This window comes from Salvia hispanica, chromosome 3 (assembly GCF_023119035.1).
Source record: "Salvia hispanica cultivar TCC Black 2014 chromosome 3, UniMelb_Shisp_WGS_1.0, whole genome shotgun sequence".
NCBI lineage: Eukaryota > Viridiplantae > Streptophyta > Magnoliopsida > Lamiales > Lamiaceae > Salvia > Salvia hispanica.
The window spans coordinates 43341940-43367978 of NC_062967.1; the positions used below are offsets into that span (position 1 = coordinate 43341940).

Below are 26039 nucleotides of genomic sequence, written 5' to 3' on the forward strand. Positions count from 1 at the left end.
CCGCATTTACTTATAATTAGACTAATATAACTGGTTTTGTGGAGTGCTGGAAGTCAAGATTACCTTGTCTGTGGATTACCTCAAATGGCGGCCGCTTTTGTTACCGTTCATCCAATTACATTTTCCTTTTAAGGGAAGTTTACTTCAACTAGATTGCACACAATGTAACAGCTTTCCTCCAATCAAGTCAATAAAATCAGTAGCATGAAAATTGCTACATCTAAACATTTATAAACCGATGGTTGATTGATGTTTGTTTAAATTGCAACTTTTAATCAAGATATATTTCCAATACTTCCAATAGATCGAAGTGTCAACTTAGTCACATTATCACAACACAAAAAGTAACATCAAATCCATCCATCTCCAAACATATCAAATTAATTCATCTTACTACCCTACAATATTTACAAAACAAAGGTTTGAAGCATATACCAAAACGGACGATGGTCTCGGATGCAACGAGATCGGGCCAATCATGGAAAAACTAAAGCAATGTTCGCCCTTCAAATGGGATCGGAGATGGCTGAAAGACAGCCGAGGTGGAGCCACGCCCACTCCACTCTATCAACTTCACTTTTAGATATATGTATATAGCATCATCCACCGACCACCATCATTGAACACCGGACTCTATTACCGATTGGGGCTCTGTCCGGTCCTGCACGGCCAGATGCTCAGAGACATCAGCCAGTGACTTTAGGTTGCATTTGATCAGAGCCTCCACAAAGTAGCATGTTTCGTCCTTGGTGTTCCCTTCCGGTACATCCACAACGAAGGACTCGATCACCATTGTCCCCGGCCTTCCATCAATCGTCTCTGGATGGACGGTGATGATGGAGGAGTAGTTCTGCAATCGGAAAAACTCCATGCTCATACCATCACCCAAATTGTTCAGTACTCTCAAATCACCAGCCAATTACAAATTCAAGTAATGTATCAAACAAAATGTATTCCTAAATTGGGGGAAAAAAACCTAAAGTTCATGATTGTTAGCTAAAATCTGGCACCAGCAATTGAGAATTGAATAAGCGATAATCTAGATTTAGAAAACCGAAATTGAAGCCTAATAGCGTCGATTTGGATCATGAATGAAAAATTGGGGAAATGCAGGTGATTGAAGGAAAAGCGAAATGGGGAATACCTTTAGGCGGTGATCTCCGCCGACAATCCGCACACTGAAAATGTGTTCCTCATCATCTAGCAGCTCGAGGCGCTCCTTGCTGGTGGTAGCAGGCAGCCCCGATTTGACATTGACCTCTCTCACAGTTCCGATCCGCAAATCGCCCTGCGCTATGCACCGGCTGACGAATGGCTTGTAGCGCTGCGGCTGATCGAACCGCCGCACGAGCGACCAAACCTGAGGCAGAAATCACAAGTCGATCGTCAAATCTGAGGGAAATGAATCGCAGATCTGAGCAGTGTAGAAGCGTACGAGGGGGAGAGGAGCTTTGATGTGTTTGACCAAGGAGGAAGAGCACTGATTGTCGGCGACGTCGTGCTTGTGGTGCCTCCGGATGAAATCCTCCTCGGATCCGGCGACCATTGCTGATTTGATTGGTGCGAAATTGAGGGAGAAGGAGAATTGGTAGTGGGTGAGAGGAAGTGAATGAGAATCAAAGTCAGATTTCACAACAGTCCAAAACACACCGCCATTGGCAACTGCAACTTGCCTATATTAATACTGTTATTCTTCCTGTTATTTTACTCCCTTAATATAAGTAACATTTTATTCGGTTTGGATTTTGAAAAATGTTAAAGAAAAGTGATTTGAACAAAGGGAGTATTTTTTTTTACCTTTTCTCATACTTTATTCAATTTCTTCTCTTCTCTCTTATTTTACCAATTTTATATTAAAATATGGGTAATTTCAAAAATTTCTATTTTTCTCATCCTATTATGTTTAAATACGTGCAAGATGGAGTATATATAATACGATACACAATACTACCTCTACTATTCACTTGCTAATACTTTTCATTTGCATACAAAATTAAATTCACATTCCAATTTCTCAACTTTATGAAGACCATCGTATCCCCAAAAGCAAAATTGAATTATCTAAAGAGGTTTTAAGTAAAATAGGGAAAAGGAAAAGGGTAAGGTTGAATTTCAATAATTGGTGGGTGGAATAGACTAAAGAGGATTGGTTGGGGGTGAGTATTAACACGGTTGATATGATTGGTGTAAATTGAATCCTACTTTTGTGGGAAAGGAAAGGAGATTGGTTAATTTGGTAAGAAAAGACAAATTGGGATAGTTATGTTTTGTTAATAGCTTCCGCAATTCTCTTTCTCTCTCTGGAAGCTGTGAGTGACATGAGAAATTCGAATTTTATTATATTCAACCAAGAGTTGTAATCCCATTTATTTAATAATAGTAGAGTCATTTTGTCTTTTTATACATTACACAATAGTGGAGTCATTTTTCTTTTTTAGTAAAAGTCAACATATTTCTTCTCTCTACTTTATTCTCTTTACCTTTTCCCTTTCGTACAATTTTTTTTAATCTTCATGCTGAAAATAAAAGATTCCACTACTACGAAACGGAGGGAATAGTAGTTATGCGAAATTTGTAAATAAATATTTGTTTCTTTAGTAAAAGTTAATTTTAATATTTATCCGAATATGTAAATTTTTAAGGTTTAATAAAGTTCTATGCAATTCAAGTCTTTAATAGTACTCCCTCTATCCCAACAAAGTTGAGTCGTATTTCTTTTTTGGATGTTCCAACTAAGTTGAGTCATTTACTTTTCTAACAAAAAACAAAACATTCAATCACTTCTACTTTATTCCATCACCTACTCTCTCTGACTCTCTTCCATATTATTCTATCTCTTATTTTATTTTTTCTCCACTTTAACTACTTATTATCATCTTAGGAAAACAACGACAAAAAAGAAATCAATCAGTTGAGATGGGACGAAGGGAGTACTTTACTTTCTCTCTTTATATTTTCTATTTTATTCTTCTCTCATACTTTTCAACACAATTTCTTAATTGTGTCCTAAAAGTTTTGACTCAACTTAATTGGGAGTAGTTGTTAAATGTTTTATAATTGGGCAACACACATCATTTTTTCATCATATACATTCCCCTCTTAAATCGAGCATGCATTCTCGTGCTCAATGCGGTTCAAAGTCTTGAGCGCTCTCTTCATAATAGATTAATCGCAGAATGCCATGAAGCGTGCTTAAATTTGTTTTAATCTTAAAAACTCTAATTTTATTTTATTTATAAATACCTTCGTTTTTTTTTTCTATTTTAGAGATTTCTCTCGCTTTGTCTTTGAAAATTATAGGACAACTTATATGCATGAAAATACTGAATCCAATGTGCATTCGCTTTAATATTCAAGATCCAAATCATCTTATTTTGGTGATCGGGGTAGTGATAAAATTACATCAACACAAAATGTCACTACGATGTCAACACAATGTCAATACAACATCAACTATTGACACTGTGTTGACACATTTTTTGTTGACGTAATTTTATTATCTGTTGATATTTTTCAAATGTCCAGATCATAGTTTGGAGTTTGTATAGTATTTAAAGTTTGCATTTGATTACATCCCTGAGTAATATGTCAATTCAGGCCGATGTCCACTGAAATTCGTAATTTATTAATTATGAAATATTTTGTTTATTTTAATGTAATTTTAGTAGTTTTTCCATGAATTGATTTGATTAGGATTTTACAAAGAAGAAAGAAATGGTCCAAAATAAGAAATAGGAATAATAAATATTTTTTTCTTTTTTTATTGTTTTAATTGAACAATATTAGTTTAAGTATCACCAAATTTGTAACCGTTGAGTAAAACTGAAACTTTGTGATTTAATATTTTATTTCGAACTTTATGGAACTAATATAATTTAATTATATATTATAGTATTGGTTAGAAATGAATTAATCGGATAATCGAGTTAAAAACACATTATTGATGTGTTCAGTTTAAAGTCGTAGAATATCGAAACTGCTAAAAAAAGTCACTGAATGAAGACATTAATGTAGACACAAAAGTAGTCCTTCCACATTAAATAAACAAAGTGCATTTACATCAAGAAACAGTGCTAGTTTTAGAGCTATATAGTGATATTGTTGGATCTTAAATAGGAAGGATATGATAACTGTCCACTTTCTTTTTCTCTCTGCCAGCTTAGGGAATTGTTTGGCTGCGGAACTCTAACACCATACGTATTTTCGATATCATCCTACAATTTTCAAACTATTTGCACAACATAACAAAATTTCACTCTTAAATCATTAGTAAAATATGCATATAAATGGGGCCATGGGTAGGGGTGTCGAAACGGGTACCTGCGGGTATCCGCACCGACGAGTCGGGTACCTGCACCTGATTTCAGCCATATATACAAGTACTGCCAATAGTTGATACACATAAATATAACTGTGTGTACTGACAATACATATATAACACTCCTACATACTAGCAATAAATATATATGTGTGTCAGTGTGTGTTATGAATCAACATAACACACTTGGAGTATTTCACAATCCTTCCCTGACTGTTTTTAGATCAATATAAAAAAAATTGAAGATATATGATATTATCTAATATTATCTCCATGAAGATTGGATTAAATAGTATATATGTGTACTGTGCAAACGCCGGTGTCAATCAATAAATTGGAGATTCGAATCTCACTTGGCATATTTGAAGAAAACAGAGCAATAGTAGGGAAGTAGGCAAGGAATATACAAAGATGCCAAATTTAAAACAAAGGATACATTCAAGGATACAAAATCACAAACACAGTATCACAAAAACCAACTGCTTACTAAATTTGCATCCTTCTTCACATGTCTCAGCAGTTACAAATATCAACAGGAATGGCTACATTGGTACAATCACATAGTATCTACCAAGAGTGACAATCACGAGACATTTAGCGGCATATTGCAAGCGATGTAAGAGCAGCAACATCTGAAAAGACGAGCAGTTCGCTATCAAGTGAAGGGGAAAAACTACATAGTGTTGAAACTACCCACGACTTGATGAATGAAGAAACAAGCTCGAGCGAAAAATATGGATGTAATGCAACACGTGTGGGTATTGATCATGAAGATAAGGAATCCAAAGCAGTTCCACCTCAGCTCATGAATTGGAAAGCTGTTCTGTTGGGCCACTAACAACGTGTGTGAAAGGTGGTTAGAAGAAAGGATGATGGACCATGATCTAGTTAGTTTCAGATTGCACGTTCTGTCATTTGCAGTAGATGACTATATATATAGCTTATTTTGTAACTTGTTGATGATTCGAGAAATCAAATTAGAGATGCAATTCAAAACTTGCACAATGAAGTTCTTTTGCCTACTTTGCTTTGTTGCTATTTTTGTTCATGGTACCAGAGCAGGTGCCTAGGCCTTGACTCTATACCTTTTCACCCTCATTTTTTTTTCTCCTACAATGGCAGAATCAGATTCAAACTCAACCACAACCCCACATGCTTCCGCACAAAACTCTCTCCCACGTATCTCTACACCAGTGCTCTCACACAACCACCCCATTTCAGTCAAACTGAATGATGATAATTTTCTCATTTGGAAACAGCAGATCCTCGCCATTGTGCGAGGATATCGTTTGGAGTCTCACTTGACAGGAAGCCTACCGATCCCACCGGAATTCATAGCGGTGAACGGATCAGACCAAATGGAGGTGAATGAAGATTTTCTGGCTTGGCATAGTCAGGATCAGCTACTCTTGGCGTGGATACAAGCGTCGTTGTCAGATAGCGCCTTGATTTTGGTGGTTGGGCTGAGCAGCGCAAAAGATGTTTGGAATGCTCTTGAAACTAATTTTGCAAGCCAATCGAAGGCGAAAGTGATGCAATTTAGGCTGCAGTTGCAGACCTTGAAGAAGGAAGGTCTCTCCATGAAGGATTACCTTAACAAAGTTAAGTCATGTTGTGATCTGCTTGGGGCCGTAGGATGCCGAGTTCTTGAGCAAGATCAAATCCTATACATCCTTGCAGGTTTGGGCCACGAGTATGATTCTGTGATGGTAACAATCACTTCAAGAGGTGATATGTGGACAGTGCAAGATGTCACTGCACTCTTGCTTAGTTTCGAATCGAGACTGGATAGTGGAAAACAATCAACTGTGGAAGCGGATGGAGTGCTACCAACTGCAAATTTTGCCCAGGTTACTGGGCAAAGAAGGGACAACAACTATCAAAGTAATCGAGGAGGATTCTCTGGAAAAAATGAAGGAGGTCGAGGACACTTCGGGGGAAAACCAGGACATGGAGCATATAGGTGCTGGCACAGATTTGAACAAAGCTTCACTCCACAGCCAATTCAACAAGGCAGGCAACAACAACAATCCAATCCCTCTGCCAACATGGTTCAAACTCGAGTTCATCAGCCACTTCCTCTTCCATCTATCAGACCTCGATCGGAGTACAACTTTGAGGGTAACCAACTGACTTCTTGGTACCCGGATTCAGGAGCCACAAACCACATCTCTAATGGCCTTTCGAACCTCAACATTAGCAGTGAGTATCATGGAGGTAAACAACTTATTTTGGGGAATGGTTCTAGTGTTGACATTGATCATGTTGGTGAATCAAGTATTTGTCCTGTTTCTTCACAATGCTCTAAACCTCTTTTTCTCAAAAATTTGCTTCATGTCCCTGCTATCACTAAAAATCTGTTGAGTGTGTCACAATTTGCTAGAGATAATGGAGTATTTTTTGAATTTCACTCTACTCATTGTCTTGTTAAGGACCAGGACAGCCAACAAACAATCCTCAAGGGTTCTCTTGATCAAGGTCTTTTACCGCTTCTTTCTGCCTAAGTCTGCTGTCATTTCAACACCTCCAAATCCAGCAGTTCTTCCTCCTACAGCATGCTCAGCCACCTTAGCTTCCTCTTCCAGCATTGATGTTTCTAGTGTAGGCCTATGGCATAGGAGATTAGGTCACCCATCTTTTAGCATTGTAACACATGTTCTAAATGGATGTAATATTCCTTTTGATTCAATGAAAACATCTCCTCTTTGTCATCCATGGTGAGCCTCCAAGAGACACAGGCTCCCATATTCTGATTCTAAATCTACATACTCTCATCCTCTTGAACTTGTTCATAGCGATTTATGGGGTCCTTCCCCGACAACTTCAAGATGTGGATACTCCTATTATGTTACCTTTATTGATCAATTCAGTAGACATACTTGGATTTACCTCTTGAAGTTGAAAAGTGATGTCTATGCTGCATTTAAGAACTTTAAAAGCTGTGGCTGAAAATCTTTTGTCTACCAAAATTAAAGTTCCTCAAAGTGATTGGGGAGGAGAGTTTCAAGGATTATCTGGCTTTCTGAAAGATAGTGGAATTCATCACCGTTTGTCATGCCCACACACACATCAATAAAACGGTCTAGCTGAAAGGAAGCACATGCATATTGTTGAAACTGGTCTTGCTCTCTTATCTCAGGCTAACTTGCCTCCTAAATATTGGGATGACGCGTTCTTGACTGCGGTTCATTTGATCAACAAACTGCCCTCAAAGATCATCAACATGAAATCTCCTTTTGAAATGCTCTTCAAGAAACAGCTTGATTACACTATTATGAGAGTATTTGGGTGTCTTTGCTACCCTCTCACAAGGCCTTACAACACCAATAAGCTGCAGTACAGATCACAAGCTGCTACATTTCTTGGATATAGCAGCTCCCACAAAAGGTTACAAGGCCTTACTCCCTCATGGTAAAGTGATAGTTTCAAGAGATGTTGTTTTTGATGAGTCATCATTCCCTTACAAGAAGACACCAATTCTTGCAACTCAAACTCATTCCTCATCCTCTCTTTCACCTTCTCCTAATCCATGTATCATAGACCACATCACTCCATCTCCACCTACTCTAAACTCACCATCAGCTGCAGACACCAGCTCAAATGCTCCTGTTTTTTCCAACTCTCCAGCCATAAATGATCCAATCACTAATCACTCACTCCCTTCAGATGCTGGCTCGTCCTCATCTGCTCCTACTACTACTCATGATATCATTACCACTGATTCTGCCTCTCCTGCTCACAATTCTTCACCTCCTGCTCCTTCTCATAAAATGGTGACAAGGTCTAAAGCAGGCATCTTTAAGCCTAAGGTCTTCACTGCTACCATCCCCGAAATTCTCTTACCCAAATTTGCTCTTGCAGCTCTACTTATACCTGTCTGGAAGCTCGAGCTGATGTGTCCTCATGCTTCATAAGTCTCAAATTGAGACATCATCTACATTCTTCTTTTAACATGACGACAAGATGTTGGTGACTGCTCTAATTCAAGGCCCATAAAAAAGGGCATCAAACAATTAATTGAATGCTCACTTTTCTTTAAAAGACTAGAGGTTCAAGATACTTTTTCTGGCATGAAGTCTCAAAACCCAAAATAAGGCTTTCATCTCGCCAAGAAAGCTATTTTCGTTAAAGATCTTTTAAAAAAGGAACGATGATGCAAAGAGGCCGCCAACTCCCATGATATCCAACTGTGAAATTCTAAGAAAGTCATCGTGAAACTTCAATCAGATGGGAAAAAGGTGTATAGGAGTACAAGAGGGGCACTGTAATACGCCACCATTACGCGACACGCTCATAGTGAACAAAGAGTCAATACAATGACAACTCACCCAGATTCATCAGTCAGTAGTGCATGGATCTCTGTGTATCTCTACGAATATCAGATCATGGCATTCAAGACACAGATCAAATGTGGCAAATACATTTTCTTCCCATGCCGATCGGGTGACCTGATCTTGACTGATGCAAGGTCTACAACCGATTAGTACATGGGTCGAACCTCATATCGTCAGGCCTTAAAAGCAATGGTAGACCAGGTCCAAACACTAAGGCGTAGCATCGTCTAGCGTGATGTTGCCCGGGAGATTTGATTTAAACTGGATTTTGAGCTGAGTTTCAAAATTGGCGCTCGCAGAGCACTCTATTGTTCGAAGGGATAACTTCGAGTGACCGCTTCGCTCCTCAAACCCCGTTTCATGCCTCGACAAAGATATTTGTGGCTAGATTTGCACTTTGCAGAGACAAAGTGATAAGGAATGAACTCCGGATGTACCATGCGTCATTACATCAAATCGCCGATATCTTCAAGCCGTTGAAGCTATAATTCTTCATGTCGGTGAACAACTTTCGGAGTTCCGTTTAACGCCGCCAATTCGCGGAGGTGTTGAAACTACCTTACCCACTTGATGAATGAAGAATATTTTGTAACTTGTTGATGATTCGAGAAATCAAATTAGAAATGCAATTCAAAACTTGCACAATGAAGTTCTTTTGCCTACTTTGCTTTGTTGCTATTTTTGTTCACATAGTAATACATGGCTAGACAATACCAAACCCAAATCTAACAAGCATAAACATGGATCGCCTTTGTACACTACATATGTTTAGGTCAAATCAGGAGTGATTCTTGTGCGTAGCTGAAACTATTCGAGCTGCAGAATTCGTTACACCATACAGAATTCGTTAATAACCACAAGTCGTGATCAAGAAGGTTTACCAATGATTTAAGTACAAATCGAATATTTAGGACTAGATTGTGTTGTATATGAACAAATGGAGCATGCTTTTTTTTTTTTTAATTTGCTCATAGTTTAACATTTGTACCTTTTGGCTTCTAAATCGTATGAGCACTTTGAGGTCGTAGTTGCCGTACTCCTCTTGCTGAACCTTCTGAATTTCTTGCGCTGAGGCCACGACGGAAGAGCCACATTCATGTACTAAACCTGTTTGAAGGGTTGGGATATCTCCAATATAGCAGGGGATTTCCTCTAGCTCTTTGCATTGAATTACATGCAGCACCCGGAGTTTAGGGAAGTTGGTCTCGTTGGCTCTCCAACGCACTATATTCAAGGAACATAGTCTTAGAAACTGCAGTGAGCGGAATTCATCTCCTTCTGTCATCTCCCACTCTTCTTCCTCTGCCTCTCCATCTCTTTCAAACACACAATACCTTATTTTGAGCACTTCTAGATTCGGTAGCGCACAAAGAGTTGTCAAGAAACTCTGAGGTACTGCACATTCAATTAGAACTAACTTTCTAATATTACATGGAAATATGAGTTTGTGTAGAAAACAACAAGCATCATCTTTATTCGAGTTTGTGAAGATGGCTAAGATCAACTTCAATGTCCGGTGAATCTTCGAAATGGATTCCTAAGCTTATGATATTTGGGATGGACTCAAAGAAACCATTCCTAATCATTGAAGGAGTTATCCTCACAAAGAAAATCTTATGCAGCTTCTTATGAACAGATCTAAACATGCATTCCACCCCAATTTCAGTTAACGTTATCAACTCGAGACGTCTTAATTCCGACATCTCCCATATCTCAGATGGCAAATAAATAAACACACTGCGCCTACAAATCAAGGTTTGCAGAATTCTGCATCCAAAACAATGCTCAAGTTATATGATCTAAAATGCGTGTTCTTATCATATGTTCAGCTCGAGCCATGAGTGATTCTTGCGCGTTGCTGAAACTATCCGAGTTGCAGAAAATGATACACCATACTGAAGACATACAGTTTAATAACCAGAAGTCGGGATCAAGAAATTATACCAATGGTGTAAGTGCAAAAAGAATATTAACGACAGGATTGTGTATATGAACAGATTGGAGCATGCTTTTGATTGCTTGGAGTTGCATTTGTAGCTTTTGGCTTCTAAAATGTGTGTTCTTATCATGTTTTGCTACCAAACTGCCCCTAAGAATACAACCAAGGGATGTTTAGGAGCATATTGCGAGCGACGTAAGAGCAGCAGCAGCTGAAAAAAATGAGCAGTTTGCTATCAAATTAAGAGAGAAGACTGCACTACACACTAATGTATAGCTAGACAATACCAAGTCTATATCTTACAAATCTTACAAATCTTACAATCATAAATATGAAGGACTAGATTGTGTGTATGAAGAAATGGAGCATGCTTTTTTGATTGCTTGAATTTAGCATATTTACCTCTTGGCTTCTAATCTTCTATAATAACTTTGAGGTCGTAGTTGTCGTACTCCTCTCGTTGCACCTTCTGAATTTGTAGTGCTGAGGCCACTACGGAAGCGCCACATTCACGTATGCCAATTTCTTGGAGGGTTGGGATATCTCCAATGCCGCATGGGATTTCCACTAGCTCATTGCATCTGAATACATGCAGCACTCGGAGTTTAGGGAAGTTGGTCTCGTCGTCTCTCCAGCACACTATATTTAAGGACTGGAGACACAGAAACTCCAGTGAGTGGAATTCATCTCCTTCTGTCGCCTCCCACTCTTCTTCCTCTGCCTCTCCGTCTCTTTCAAACACACAATAGGCTATTTTGAGCACTTCCAGATTCGTTAGTGCACATAGAGTTGTCAAGAAACTCCGAAATACTACACAGTCAATAATAACTAACTTTCTAATACTACATGGAAATCTGAGTTTGTTCAGAAAACAGCTACCATCTTTAGTCAATACAGAAAAGCATTTTAAATTTTTGAGTTTGTGAAGATGACTAAGATCAACTTCAACGTCTGGTGAATCCAAGTAATAGATTCCTAAGCTTCTGATATTTGGGATGATCTCAAAGAAACCATTCCTAATAAGTGAAGGAGTTATCCTAACAAAGTAAATCATCTGCAACTTCTTATGAACAAATCTTATCTTGTATCCCTTCCCAATTTCGATTAATGTGACCAACCAGAGATGTCTTAATTCAGACATCTCCCATATCTCATCTGGCACACTGTGCATCATTTCTTGCCTAGAAATCAAGGTTTGTAGATTCCACAATCTTGATATCCCAATAGGTACTCCTGAAGTGCAAGAGAAAGCTATGTAACGTAGGTTTACAAGTTGTAACATGTCTTTGGGGAACTCCTCGAATAACATTTCCATTACATCTAGCACCCTGACCAATTTAAATATGGAAAAGATAGGAGATATAATCTCCTTCCCAGTGCATATAAAAGATCGAGCAAGTGACATCAATTGGGGTGAAGCACGCACATCTTCCATTCCATGTGATGACTGAACACTTGCACGGCGCATGCAATTCTTGACGTTTAAAAACTTCTCCTCGTTTGTCTTCCTTATGTACAAATCCCTCAACAGATCATGGATTGAGTAACTCATTGGTTTCCCATTGGATTTTTTCTGTCTAACCAAAAGTAAATTCCTCTCAACCAGAGCTTTTAAGTAATCCTCGGCTTCTTCCTCCAAACTCTTATCTCCACTGGATTTCACAATCCCTCAGCTATCCACAAACTCTAAGTCTAGATCCCTTAATTATGTAATCTTCTGGAAAAGCTCCCATATATAAGAAACATGGTTTCAAATGAATAGGTAAGTGGTTATAACTCAAGGAAAGTATATTGGAGAACTGCTTGTCTGATTCAACAATTGAAACTTTTACATCGGTTGAAACACGTTCCCAAACATCTCTTGATCTTTCAACCTTTGACAAGAGCCCTCCAATCACATGAATGGCAAGAGGAAGTCCACTGCAATCACTCCCAATCTTAGCCACCACCCCTTGCAATTCACCAGGGCAATCCTCTTCTTCAAACATTATGCGACAAAGTAGATCCTTACTCACAGACTCGTCTAACAAGTGCACATGATGCAAACTCTTCGAGCCTGCAACATGTTCCGCCATATCAGACTCCCTAGTGGTGATCACATCCGACTCCCATTACCGTTGTCCGGGAAATACATCCTTATCTCATCCCAGACTTTCATGCTCCATATATCATCCAACACAATCATATATCTTCGCCCAAACAATCGCTTATGCAATATTTCTCTCAACTCATAATCTCCACGTCCAATCAGTTCACCGCTTAGCTTTTCATCCAGGCCACGAAGAAGACTTAACATAATTTCCCGCATATTGGGAACTTGTGAAATCACAGCCCAACCACGATAATCAAAGTGAGAAACAGTATACGGATCGTCATAAAGTTTTCGAGCAAGGGTGGACTCACCGATACCACCCATACCAACAAGGGGTATGATCTTCACCTTCTTCTCCATATTCGTGAGACGATCCTTCAACTCCAACAGAATTGCATCAACTCCTACCAAATCAATCTTAGATCTCGAGGAAGAAGCACTCTTTTCCTCCACTTCCACGAGCTTCACAGTTTCAAGTTGTTGAGTTGCTTGCTGCAAATCTGAGGGAGTAGGCATCTTCTCAGCCATGTTCACCATTGCAGAATCAAGGTCTTGAGTGACTTGCTGCAAATCTGGTGTTGAAAAGGTCAATCTCTTGCTTTCTGGGTTGGAAAGCATTTGATGAACCATCTGTGATTCAATAATATCTTCTGCTTTATATACTGTATCTCTGATTTGGCTCTCCAAACTGGTAATTTGGATGTGTGAAGACTTTTCAAGAATCTGCATAAGAGATTCAGCTTTTTGGAGTAGGGATTGAAGCTGTGGTTTGTTGTGATCAAGAGTCCAGTGAGTTTGTTCAGGATGAAGGATTTGTTGAAGGATGGTGATGAGGGATTGAAGATTGTATGCCATTTTTTTCAATGAGAGGAAAAGGTTTTGATATCTTTGCAGCAATGAGAGTAGACAGTAGAGCAAAATCAATCACTACCCTAGAGTATCTCCAATGCCGGCTAGCCAACCGGCTAGCCGAATCATTGGAGCAGGCTAGCGCCATTTCGGCGAAAAAACCGGCCAGGGCTAGCCGATCGCGTGTGGCTGGCCGATGCGCTGGCCGCCATTGTGGCGGCCCGATCGGCCAGCGACGATTTTTAATTTTTTTTTTAAAACCTATATAAACACAATTTTAGTTTCATTTTCATTTGCACCGCTTGTTTTAACGAGTTTTCTCGCTCTCTAATTTTCTGTACAAGAGCATCATCGAGCGATGAGTAACGCGGGTGGTAGCAGTGGTGGTAGTGGTGGTAGTGGTGGGGATGCTTGAGGAGTACGAACGCAGGATGAACGAGGCCATGGAGGCCTACATGAACCGCGAGATGGAGCGGTACATACGTAGGGTGGAACAGCGGGCGATACCTCGCCCTCCACGGGTTGTCCACCGCCGAGCAGTGATTGATCGGGATCACGTAGCTGCACATCAGCGGCTATATGACGACTACTTTTCAGAGAACCCGCGGTTTCCCGCAAACATGTTCCGGCGGCGTTTTAGAATGCGCGGGGAGTTGTTTATGCGTATCGTTGACGCTTTGGAGTGTCGATATCGTGTTTCCGCTTCAGGCACGATGCGGTTGGCAGACCCGACCACACCCCTATTCAAAAGTGCACGGCGACAATCAGGCAGTTGTCCTACGGAGGCGCGCCAGACATGTGGGATGAGTACCTCCACATCGGTGAGTCGACAGCCCTGGAATGATACCTTCGAAGCCCTACTTCCCAAGATTGTCAGAATTTGATGCAGATGCACGGGGAGAAGCATGGGTTCCCCGGGATGTTAGGCGGCATAGATTGTATGCATTGGGAGTGGAAGAACTGTCCGCTGCCTGGAAGGGGGCCTACACGACCGCCTACAAGTCAAAGAATCCCACGATGATCCTCGAGGCCGTAGCTGATTACCGGCTGTGGATCCGGCATGCGTATTTTGGGGTAGCCGGGTCGAACAACGACCTCAACGTCCTGAACTCGTCTCCCCTCTTCAACGAGAAGTGCCAGGGCGTCGGTCCAGCCGTCTCATTTGTGGCCAACGGCAACCGGCATGATATGGGCTACTACTTGGCGGATGGGATATACCCTAGGTGGCTTTGTCTTTGTGAAGACGATCAGGCACACAAGTGATGAAAGGAAGGCCTACTTTGCGGAACGACAGGAGTCGGCGCGCAAGGACATGGAGCGCGCATTTGGTGTGCTCCGGTCTCGATGGGCGGCAATTAAGGGTCCAACGCGTTTGTGAGATGTCGGATGCGTTTCCCAAATAATATACGCCTGCATTATCACGCACAACATGATCGTCGAAGACGAAGGCGTACAACCGACTAGTTGGGCCAATGACGATGAAGCCGGTCCAAGCCACGGAACGGCCACCCCTAGCGTACGACGTGGGGTACCTCTCGATGAAGCCGGCCGCTTCAAGGAATTTGCTGACATGCACCAAGTGGAAGCTCATATTCAACTCCAAAAGGATATAATTGAAGAGTTGTGGGCACGGAGGGCTGCACGCCGTTAGTTTTTTTTCTGTATTATGTAATTTTTTTTTTATCTATGTACATTTTTTTTAATGCAATTAATGAATTTTCCCGTATATGTGTCGTAAATTTAATTCCGTAATTTAATCGTAATTTTAATTCCGTAAATGTAGTATATTTTGAATTATTTTTATTGCGGCTGGCCTATGGCTGGCCTAAATCTGATGTGGCAAATGGATTTTTAGTGCTGCTGACGTGGCAGGGAGAGAGATTGACTGCCCTATGGCTGACCTATTTGCATTGGAGATGCTTTAAGCTGTAATCCACTGAGAATGGTCTGCATATTTAATAAGATATTGCATGCCGATATGAATAATATACTTACTAATATTACTATTGTATGATTATGTCCACTAGGTGAATTTCGCCATATAAAATTTGATTAACTTTTGATTTGCTGTATATCATTAAAATTTAATAGAAAATAACCATCTAATTTTGCTTATTTTAGTACTCCCTCCATCCCAGAGAAGTTGGCACACTTTTCTTTTTAGTTTGTCCCACAAAAGATGTCACATTTCCCTTTATGGAAAAAGTTCTCTCTCACATGAATATAAAAATTATATTTTCTCTCTCCATTTAACACACAAAACAAAACCTCCTAAAATCCCGTGTCATTTTCAAAGTATGCCAACTTCTCTGGGACGGAGGGAGTATATCTTAAATTTTACCTTGTTATCTCTGTCCGCAGTTAATTAATTAGTGTAATTAGTGGAGTGTAAAATCTATCGTCAATTCATCGCGGAAGAAAGAATAGTACCACCTCCGTCCCACGTTAAGTGTCGCATTTAATGTGGGCACAAATTTTAAGAAATATAAAGAAACGTGTGTTGAATAAGTTAGTAGATTATAGGTCTCACTTATATATATTAGTTTTATAATAAAATGTGAGTAGAATTGATTAGTGGAATGTAAGGTCTACTTTTAATTTATGGTAAAAGTGAAATATGACTCTTATTGTGGGAATAACCGAAATGACAAAATGTGACACTTATTGTGGGACGAAGATAGTATTAATTTTTCGATATTTTTTAATTTTAATTTTTTTAAATATATTCAATTTATTTTGATTTTTCAATTCAATTAAGCTTAGCAGACTCACTTTCACGGGGCATTTCTTTTTTGCTTCTAGAGTAAAAGTTAGGTTCCATATTTGTACTGGACTTTTGTTAAAATCCGACTTTGGGAGAGACGCATTAAGGTCATGCATCTCCTTTTAATGAAACTCACGAGCGTCATGCGTTTTAGGATAAGACGCATAGCCCTCATGCGTCTCTGAATTTTTATTTATTTTTAATTAGAAGACGCATAAGCATCATGCGTCTTAGGGTAAGACGCATAAGCGTCATGCGTCTCTCTTCGAACTTATCAAAAATCACAGCATCAAGCATCTCAAACATATCAAAAACTATACTATAGAATGAATTTCACCAATAAAATCCATTAGAACTAACAATTGAATTTCACCAATAAAATCCATCTCAAACGCCGAGATTCGCCAGAAAATCGCCGGAAAATCGCCTTTTCTTTCCCTCTCTTGCGCAGAATGAAGCTACTGCCTCTGCCTCGCGTCTGTTTTAAGTTCGAAGAAAGACGCATGACGCTTATGCGTCTTACCCTAAGACGCATGACGCTTATGCGTCTTCTAAAAAATAAAATAAAAATTCAGAGACGCATGAGGGCTATGCGTCTTACCCTAAAACGCATGACGCTCGTGCGTTTCATTAAAAGGAGACGCATGATCTTAATGCGTCTCTCCCATAGTCGGATTTTAAAAAAAGTCCAGTACAAATATGGAACTTAAGTTTTCCTCTAGAATCAAAAAAGAAATATCCCTCACTTTCACTCTATGCTCTTATGATATTAAGTTATGGTGGCCGGAACAGAAAATCATGGAATAAGTTAAACAATGTTATCTTTCATAAAATGACGTCACTTAATACAAAAAAACAAATACTAGTAGCCACTTCGAAAATTTTTTTGCAAATAAATTAGAACTTCATAATTAGAGGTTTTAGGAGATTTTGTTTTGTATGTTAAATAGAGTGAGAAAATATAATTTTTATATTCATGTGAGAAAGAACTTTTTCAAAAAGGAAAATGTGACATCTTTTATGGGACAAACTAAAAAAGAAAGTGCGATATCTTTTTGGGACCGAGGGAGTAAAAAATGGAAGTACATCATTAATTGAAAAAACTTAATGCACAATAGGATTTGGCACCCTGTATATTTTCTACTACTACTATTTTGGTCCCCCATACTTTTATTTTATCATCTTTTAGCCCCTCCCGAAATTTGCTTTCTGTCCCTACCTCATTTGAAAGGGATAAAGTCCCAAAAATGGAAGGTGTGATGGAAAAGCAATATATATGTATATTATTTTCTAAAAATGTAAAAGATGAAGTTTACTATTGCAATTTGCTCTCTTTTCTCCCACCAAATAGTCATAGTTCAATAAAGACAAGATTTTGGCCTAGGAATATACCTTATAGAATACAGGTCTTCAGCAGAGGATATAAAATAGAAGCGCAGCTGTGATAACTTTTGAATGAAAATTTAATTATTTAAGTTATAGTAATAATCTTGAAGGCGACTGGACTCAACATGGTTTTTTTTTTCATACGAATACCAAGAGAAATACACTAAAACCATGTAGTGACTAGCATTCATACATAGTTTATTAGGGGTAAATAAAATTAAAGGAATTATCATATACATAATCCAAAATAAGTCAATTTCAAGCTCTGGGCTTTTCATAACATTACTGTGAGAGTCCATTTCTTTGGTTGTATGTAGACAGCCTATTTCAAGTTCTTGTACATGTTGTCAATAGCAATCTGCACCAACACAGTATAAGAATAAGCACAAAAGATTTTCAACAATATGAGGAAAGTAGTAATTCAATGAATTAATGTCATCTCATAATATTGTTAGAGAGGTCAAAGACAGCCCACCTGGTAGTACTTGAGCATCTGAGGCCTTTTAATCTTGAACGTTGGCGTGATAAGGCCTCGTTCCAAGTCGAATGGAACTGGATCAAGGTGAACATCTTTGATGAATTCAAAACCCTTTAACTGCAACACAATAATATGGTAGGTTTAGACTTGATATTCAAAGCTTTTCGAATAATTTAACTGAATCTCCAAGTCAATAGGAGGTTGCAACACAGGAGAAGAGAAAAACCTTCTTTTCCTTTCCAATCCTTGCAAGCTCTCCAATGAAGTATTTTTTTACTTTGGGATTTTCACAGAGGGTCTCGAAGTTGTCACCCGACACACCATTCTGTTCGGCCCATTCCTCCACTGCACGTTTGCTTGGGTTTATTACCGCAACAAGGCAAGACTCGAAACTGTTCCCATATACCCATATCTGCAACAGAAAATACATAATCCAACTCAGAAGACCTGAAGTAGCATATTTAACAGTATTGGAAGTTCTTCATGGGATTGTTTGATTCAAGTTTATGATCCGCAAGCAGATATAAACGGACACCAATAGAAGAATGGTTTCCTGATACAATTCTCATGATATATATTGTATGATAGATCAAACAACTTTGCAAGCCTTTGCCAAGTAATAGCCTCTTGTATCTGAAAAAGAATGCAGAACACAATAACAGTCGCACTTACCGAGTCAATTGCAGCAACTAGACCATAGACGTTTTCCAAGTTCTCTACTGCTACATATTCTCCTTGTGAGAGTTTGAAAATGTTCTTCTTACGATCAATAATTTTCAAGCTGCCATCTGCCTGCCATTCACCAACGTCACCTACAAAAATAGTGATTTCCAGGAATAAGAAAACAAAACTAGGACTAGAGACCAATCCAATATGATCACTGTGATGGTAACCTGTGTGAAACCAGCCATCAACAAAGACTTCTTTGGTAAGGTCTTCGCGTTTGTAGTAGCCGGAAAATAGAGTATCCCCCTTTATACATACTTCTCCACGTGGTTTGCTCGAAAGTGCATCATATCCCATTTCAGGAACAGATTCCAGACAAACATCTACATTAGGCACTGGAGGTCCCACTGTGCCCAACATATTCAACTCATCCGGTAATGAAACAAATGTACCAGCACAAGTTTCTGTCAAGCCTACATGCATGCAAAACGAAAAACAAAAACATCAAGACACCAACAGTTGCAACCATCAATTAACGACTGAAGTCCAAAAATAATGTAGACCAATAAAAGCCATGGCAAATTTGAAAAGACATATCATAGTTAAACTTTTAAGAGCGTACTAAGGCAGTCTTGTAAGTTCTAGTGTAGATCATCAACAATCAGTTCAAGTTATATTAAAGGGAATATTTTATTAAATAGTGAGATTGTTATAACCAATTTATGGAAAATATCATCAATATAGTACTCCCTCTGTTCCACTCAAGATGTCCATATTTTTGAGTGGCACGGGATTTTAGGAGTTGTTAGGTGAAGTAAGTAGAGAGAAAAAAGGTAGTTGAATATTTTAATGAGGAGAGAGAAGAGAAAGATTTATTTCCAAATATAGAACGAGGACATCTTGAGTGAGACACACTAAAAAGGAAAGGTGGACATCTTGAGTGGGACGGAGGCAATAAAATTTAAGAAGAAGTGTAGCCAGAATTTTCTGCATTTAAGAAAGTAATAATGTTACATGTAAACAGGTGTAAACTTTAGTTTCCATCTTTTGGAAAAACCAACAAAAAGGCAAGTCAAGATGCAACCCCCAAAAACAAGCAAGGGCTAAACAAGAGACATTTCAACAAAAAAAAGGAAAAGAAAAGAAAAAATAGGGTGCCAGTAAGTAAATTTCATACGATAAAGGAAATTACCGTATCCCTGAAGAACATGAGAACCTGTCACTATTCTCAGATACTCTTCTACATGGGAGGCAAGAGGTGCTGCTCCGGACAAGATTATCCTCACATTACCCCCAAGACCTTGCTTTATCTGAAACAGGATACCAGGAGAGTGCAGTCACACATCTGTGACAACTTTGACAGATATGAATAAGACCATTTAAATATGATAAAAAAAAATACCTTACTGAACACAACTTTGTCCGACATTGGAGATGCCACGGCATGCTTAAGGCCCTTTCTCATATTACCTAGTTTTCTGGGAAACAGAGTTTTATGTGCAGGTATTAGAACCAAGGAAACATGATAATGCCATACCATTCAAGTACAGAGGCTACAGCTTGACAGCAGTAAGAATAAAGCTGTACATTAAGGCCCAACAAAGTCTTATTCATTAGTGATTAAATTAAGGAATGTTATAAGAAAAAAGATCATGTTGTGGACTTTTATATATGACAAGGAATGTTAGAAAACTTTTTCTTGCATCAGTACTTCATACTATGATTTTGTTCTTGTTTTTCTCCTTTTATTCCCCTATTAGAAACTGAGTGAGTTTGTGAAAATGAGCAATAACTTACAAAGAGTAAGCAAAATTAAACATGGTTTGTTTGATAAAACCCCCTGCAGATATCTTCTGTTGCAAACCTGAAATAGAAAACAAACACATTAAGGTTGCTAGGAAAAGCAAAAACCAGAGTCCAGTCTTCAAAAGTGTGAAGTTAAGTACTTAATCAATACATTGTGTAGGGATGGTTTTCAGGCTGGACTCAAAAGATTTTCTAATAGGCCTCAGTGGACTGGAGTACAGGACAGAATAATTGACCCATAACTTTGTAAAATTTATATGCCAGATATGGGATCTTTTGCCAGAAATAACAAATTTTTAGGTGTTATCAATCATGATGGAAAAAGGTAATCCTTCACAAGTATTCCAATCAGCAACTCACATTCCTATGATCCATCTTCAACTAATCAATCATTCAGCCATCAACAGTTATTATGTTGAATGACAGGTACCAACCTGAATAAATTCTTTCTAAAACCCGAGGAACTGCGCAGAAAACAGTCGGCTTAAGCTCCACAATATCTTCCGTTAACAATTTCACATCCTGTGAATAAGAAAATATCATAATCCCATTAGTCATACTCTGTCTCCATTGTTCAAAACCTGAAATATAACCCTCTTACCCCACGCCAAAATCCAATTGAAGCCCCTTGATTAATGATACATTCTTCAATAACACGATCAAAGATATGGGCCAATGGAAGGTATGATAGATACACATCTTTTGCTGTCAACTGCAAATTAAGCAAGAGTGAAAACTGCAGCTTCTTTCCCGAGTGATTGTTTAGGAATAACAATAGTAAGATAAGATCAAAATTTCCAATCTCTCAATTTAAGTATACAAGCAATAACAATAATCAAATAGATAAGTAACTACCGCTTCATTGACACTCTCTAGTACACATTTCACTCCAGCTATTAAAGTGACAATGCTGTTGTTAGAAATCATGACTCCCTTGGGGTCTCCAGTGGTACCACTAGTATACATGATAGTGCAAATGTCGCTTTTCTTTTTCACGGGAAGTTCAAAGTTCTTATCTGAGCCCTGCACAAGATAAATGGAGGAGAATTATATATAATTCCAAATCAGAAATAAATGAACTGAAGATGCTGTTGTATGAAAAGATAGATAAATGGATTCTTGTGTAACATGAAATTCACAGATAGTATAACAAAGTAATTCAAAAAATTCATAATATTCTTATTTTATACTCCCTTCGTCCACCAAAAATAGTCCCATTGGTGGACAAAACGTGTTTTAATGCAAAATTGGTAAAGTATTAAAAGAGGATAAAGTGGGTAAAGGATTAGAGAGAAAGAGAAACTGTGAATAATGTAGGAGAAAGAAAGATCAGAAGTGAGTAATAAAATTAGAAGTAACTTCATTTTTAGTATAGGACTAATTTTGGCGGACGGGCGAAAATGGAAAATTGGATTAATTTTTGGGACGGAGGGAGTATTAGGTAAGTATCTAACACACAGATAACATGCAAAGATCATTAGCTTGATTAACCCAGAAGTCACCAAATATTCAAACATAGAGCCCCCAAAGTCTATTTGCTCCATCAATGATACGATCCCACATCGGTTTCACACGAAAGTGTGGAATAGCATATATTAGGGAGTCAACCCTTTACCTTTGACCATGGTTTTGGGTTAAGTTAGGGCTTCCTATCTTATATGCTTATCAATTTGGTGCGGTGAACGTGGATCCGGATGTCCTACGGTAAGGGGACCCGTAGGTGTGACCCAAAGGGGTGCCACTGAAAAATGTGGGCCGGAAAAGGGCAGCAAAGGGGATGGTGGGCCCGTGGCTTTGGGTTTGCCACCCGGCGTGTGCCGTCCGTGGACGTCCGGTTTAAAAGAGGGATGGATTGATACGATCCCACATCGGTTTCACACGAAAGTGTGGAATAGCATATAATAGGGAGTCAACCCTTTACCCTTTGACCATGGTTTTGGGTTAAGTGCTTCCTATCTTATATGCTTATCGCGTGTCACATAAGTACGACAATTTTATTGGCAGAAATAACAACATAAGCATTTTTTTTTTCTCCTTTCTGGTAAATTGATGGAACAAAATATTTTTTCTATTAAAAATTCAGGAACCAGGAACATGATAAAATACTGGCCACCTAACTAGAACCATAATAATGCTAGAAGACTCCACTTAGAAAATCAAAACAAATTTGTAATGAAGCAATTTTAGACCAATGTGCTTTCCAGCTAAAAGTGGTCACAGACTCGATGATGGCAAGTGTCAGGAGTCATGCAAGGCAATTGTAAATCCAACTGGTGATACTACAGAAAGAAATAACAGATTAAAACCATCTGCTTACCAATGCCAAAAATTCATCCCAAGAATGCATAGTCACCCCATATTTTTCAGCCTCTTCCTTCTGCTGAGAATTAGCCTTCCCAAAGCTTACAATTGCTGAAAATGAAGTTGTACAGTTATCATCATTGTCACAAACATGAATGCACAATGATTAAGGAATTGTGGCTCCACAAAGTACTTACTTTTCAAGTAACTTGCTGCACCCGGAAATGTTTTTAAAAGCTGCAAATCCAACAGTTAAGTGTCCATTAGTTACTCGTGATGATATCCTGGTTAAATTTATCCAATACTTATATACTGGGCTTTGGAATCATATATATGGATTCACTTCAAATTATCCATCAACAACATTATAATCTAACAAGAATAACAATGGAAAAAACTTCCATATTACATGTAAATATATGATACAAACTCTAAGGAACTTTTTTTTTTCTCTAATCTAATAAATGTACCTCAGAGATCTTTTTCTCTTCTACAAAAGCTAGTGTAACTTCAGCATGACAGATGATGAACTCAATAGCCCCAGCCCCTGAACCATCCAAAGAGAATAATTAAGTTTGGCTGAATATCTACTTCGGGTGATGAAACCTATAAACTTGTGTTTTGTCTCTTAATGTTACGACAGTAATAGTGAAGGAGGGACCGATTACTTACCTAACGTGTCATATAGAGGGATACAGTAGAGTCCATGAGCATTGCATGCCTGCATAAATATCATAGTCAGCACATAAATTATTTCCAGATAATGGGTGATACCTTCTAAGGCCTCAGGCCCAAGGGCTGCTAATAATCAAGAATAGAAGGGACGGAAGTATATGATGTGAGAAAATATAAATTGAGATATATACAGACGTTTAGCATGCAGTGGATATAGGAAAAATCAAAGGTATAGAAATCCATTGTACTTATAGACCCAAATAGACATGTAAACAAACAAGGATGAACAAAAAGAGAACAGAAATTCTTTAAGTACCTCCATACTAATAACCCACTCAGGAGAATTGGCGCCATAGATTCCACAACGTCCTCCCTATCATAATTAGTCAGTTCAAAGGAGGGTAAGATGGAAACCATTACAACAGTAATAATAAAAATCGTAAGCATAATAATAATAATAGAACAAAATTGATTCAACTAATTTGATAAAACATAATGAGCAGCATTGAAGTTATAGGCACAGAGTACTGAGAAGGGTGGAAACCTTTGGATGCCGTTATAAAACTGGTAAGAAAAAACAGGTGGGAAGTATATATACTGGTTAACGGTAATTTTCAGCAATGACAAACAGAATGCTGCATAACTGCGTAGTTCTATAATTAGATTTGCAGCCAGATTTCTCTTTTTAGAGAACATAAAAATTTGATTACAATGTACCTTCTACAGGGTAAAAGAAAACTTAACAGCAAGGCTTAAGCTAGTCTACAAGTAATAAAAAAGTTAGTCTAGTAATACTTACTTGCTCAATGCCACAACTGCGGATGGAGTTACCAACTTTCACCACTACATTGTACACCTCTCTGTAAGTCATCCATAAGAATTTACCTGGCTGTGAGGTAGATAAATAATGACGCTTAGCCAAGAGGTTCCCATGGAGGTTCAAAGGGATTAAAAAAGTACGTTGAAGTTGAAATCTAAACCTAATTCTTAATCTTAAGCATTAACATATACCTTCCCATCAACAATTTCACGGCGACCAAGCATCCTGTTATCGGGATATTTTTCTACTGACAAACTGCACCACAAAAGAAAAGTTGGGTTCAAGATCTATGACATTGACAGTTGAAGGGGGGTCTAGAAAATTAATCAAACAGGAAGCTCAGTAACTCTTTGAGAGACGTAGCATGTGTCGGAGACAGTATTAAGTTTGCGTATGTTTTTTCTTTTCTTCTTTTGTTTTCTGTGGGGGGCTATAGAGGCATAGCTTAAACTTCTAAAATCTACATTAAATTTCACATTCAGTTTTCTGAAAATCCTGTGATTTCTACTTGTCCTCATGTATGAACAATTCAAAAAGATTGTGCAAACCGGTAGAATTGAAGCTATCATCCCCACAAATAAGAGTAAAAAAGCAGAATTTTCTCAGGAGTTATTGGCACTATGTTTAAAATTTCTGGCATTCGTGTCATCAATTGTATTTCCAAGACACTCTTTCCATTTTAGACTGATTCATAAAAACAGTCCACTTCAATTGTTGGTAACTTTTTTTTCTCTAAGAGGTTGGCTCCATTCTCCACTAAATACTCCTATATATTTTTTTCTCTCTCTTTTACTTTACCAATTGTGCATTAAAACTCATGTAATTCCAAAGTATCTATTTTATGTGTCTCAGACAGTTTTAGTAATTGCATGTCACGCTAAAGACTTCACAGCTTTCCTACAGCCTGCAATTTTCCCATCACAGTAGAGACTGTATAATCAAATACAGTTGCAGTGGGGGATGAAATTGAATATAAACAAGGATGATGAGTATCCAGATATTAGAAAAAGATCGAAATGTCAACGTTGCTAGAATATCATCATGATACCAAAAAGGTGATATGCCCTATGCAGATAGCCATATTTAATTAAAGTACATAATTCACTTTTAAAAATAAAAAAACTGCACTATCTCATCAGTCAGGGGTCCCACTGCTAGAAACCTGTTTCAATCAAAAAATTCGTTCTAGAATAAAATTCAATCGCACAAAAACGAAATGCTTCAATTCAAAATTCGACGATTCACAAATAAAAACGTTGAATCAATGAGTTGGCGGCACATGCAAGTAAAATCACAAACAATTTCGTAAAATTCTCGGAAGAAAAGCATTGAGAAGAAGAGAATCACACCGGAAAATATCCCAGCAGCTGTCAAGTCCGGGAATCGGAGGGGGAAAACCATCCTTGGCGAAAATGCTCCGGTAAACCGGTCCGATCGACGGTTTGCCGTCCTTGGCAGGCTTCCCTGGCTCTACTTCGACGATATACTTGTTCTTCGCCATTTTGAAATCTGTGTAGCTCTCTGTCGCTGCGTAGATGAAATGTGTATGCAAATGTCGAGGGCAGTTATAGAGGAGAATTGAATAGGTCTGGTGTCATTTTGTAGCTTACA

General features: G+C 38.5%; 3 protein-coding genes and 1 non-coding gene across 4 annotated transcripts; 1 reads left to right on the forward strand and 3 right to left on the reverse strand.

Moving 5' to 3' along the window:
* Window positions 1-301: 301 nt before the first annotated feature.
* Window positions 302-5591, reverse strand: LOC125210252 (abscisic acid receptor PYL8-like). Its single transcript, XM_048109814.1, has 4 exons — window positions 5404-5591; window positions 1436-1673; window positions 1145-1360; window positions 302-850 (listed from the first exon to the last, which is right to left on the reverse strand). Exons 1-4 carry the CDS (start codon window positions 5589-5591, stop codon window positions 617-619), a joined length of 876 nt encoding a protein of 291 aa, XP_047965771.1. The 3' UTR covers window positions 302-616.
* Window positions 5592-5961: 370 nt separating this feature from the next.
* LOC125217208 lies at window positions 5962-6097 on the forward strand. Its single transcript, XR_007175627.1, has one exon. It is a non-coding gene; the product is annotated as a small nucleolar RNA Z247 (small nucleolar RNA).
* A 4906-nt stretch (window positions 6098-11003) lies between these two features.
* LOC125210256 (putative late blight resistance protein homolog R1B-16) lies at window positions 11004-12666 on the reverse strand. The gene is made up of 2 exons (XM_048109819.1): window positions 12392-12666; window positions 11004-12243 (listed from the first exon to the last, which is right to left on the reverse strand). The coding sequence occupies exons 1-2, from the start codon at window positions 12664-12666 to the stop codon at window positions 11004-11006; spliced, it is 1515 nt and encodes a 504-aa protein (XP_047965776.1).
* Window positions 12667-17745: 5079 nt separating this feature from the next.
* LOC125211764 (long chain acyl-CoA synthetase 4-like) lies at window positions 17746-26039 on the reverse strand. The gene is made up of 19 exons (XM_048111683.1): window positions 25778-26039; window positions 24620-24683; window positions 24408-24497; window positions 23925-23981; window positions 23606-23654; window positions 23404-23480; window positions 23131-23170; window positions 22950-23044; window positions 21488-21655; window positions 21234-21344; window positions 21067-21154; window positions 20624-20690; window positions 20229-20304; window positions 20019-20136; window positions 19054-19299; window positions 18833-18972; window positions 18387-18572; window positions 18158-18277; window positions 17746-18040 (listed from the first exon to the last, which is right to left on the reverse strand). The coding sequence occupies exons 1-19, from the start codon at window positions 25927-25929 to the stop codon at window positions 18005-18007; spliced, it is 1980 nt and encodes a 659-aa protein (XP_047967640.1). The 5' UTR covers window positions 25930-26039; the 3' UTR covers window positions 17746-18004.

Bases quoted from the DNA above. Each gene is read 5' to 3' on its own strand.
- LOC125210252 (XM_048109814.1), bottom strand. From the start codon at position 5,591: ATGGCGAGGATCTGCTGTTTCCAAATGAGAAAATTATCATCATTCAGT. The intron at 1,674-5,403 runs GTATAGAGTCAA...GTATTAATATAG, and splicing joins AAAAAAATGAGGGTGAAAAG to GCAAGTTGCAGTTGCCAATG. The intron at 1,361-1,435 runs GTACGCTTCTAC...TTTCTGCCTCAG, and splicing joins TCAAAGCTCCTCTCCCCCTC to GTTTGGTCGCTCGTGCGGCG.
- LOC125210256 (XM_048109819.1), bottom strand. From the start codon at position 12,666: ATGGCGGAACATGTTGCAGGCTCGAAGAGTTTGCATCATGTGCACTTG. The intron at 12,244-12,391 runs GTTCTCCAATAT...TGTGAAATCCAG, and splicing joins ATTGTTGAATCAGACAAGCA to TGGAGATAAGAGTTTGGAGG.
- LOC125211764 (XM_048111683.1), bottom strand. From the start codon at position 25,929: ATGGCGAAGAACAAGTATATCGTCGAAGTAGAGCCAGGGAAGCCTGCC. The intron at 18,573-18,832 runs GTAAGTGCGACT...TTTCTGTTGCAG, and splicing joins TAGTTGCTGCAATTGACTCG to ATATGGGTATATGGGAACAG. The intron at 18,041-18,157 runs GTGGGCTGTCTT...GTGTTGGTGCAG, and splicing joins AGATGCTCAAGTACTACCAG to ATTGCTATTGACAACATGTA.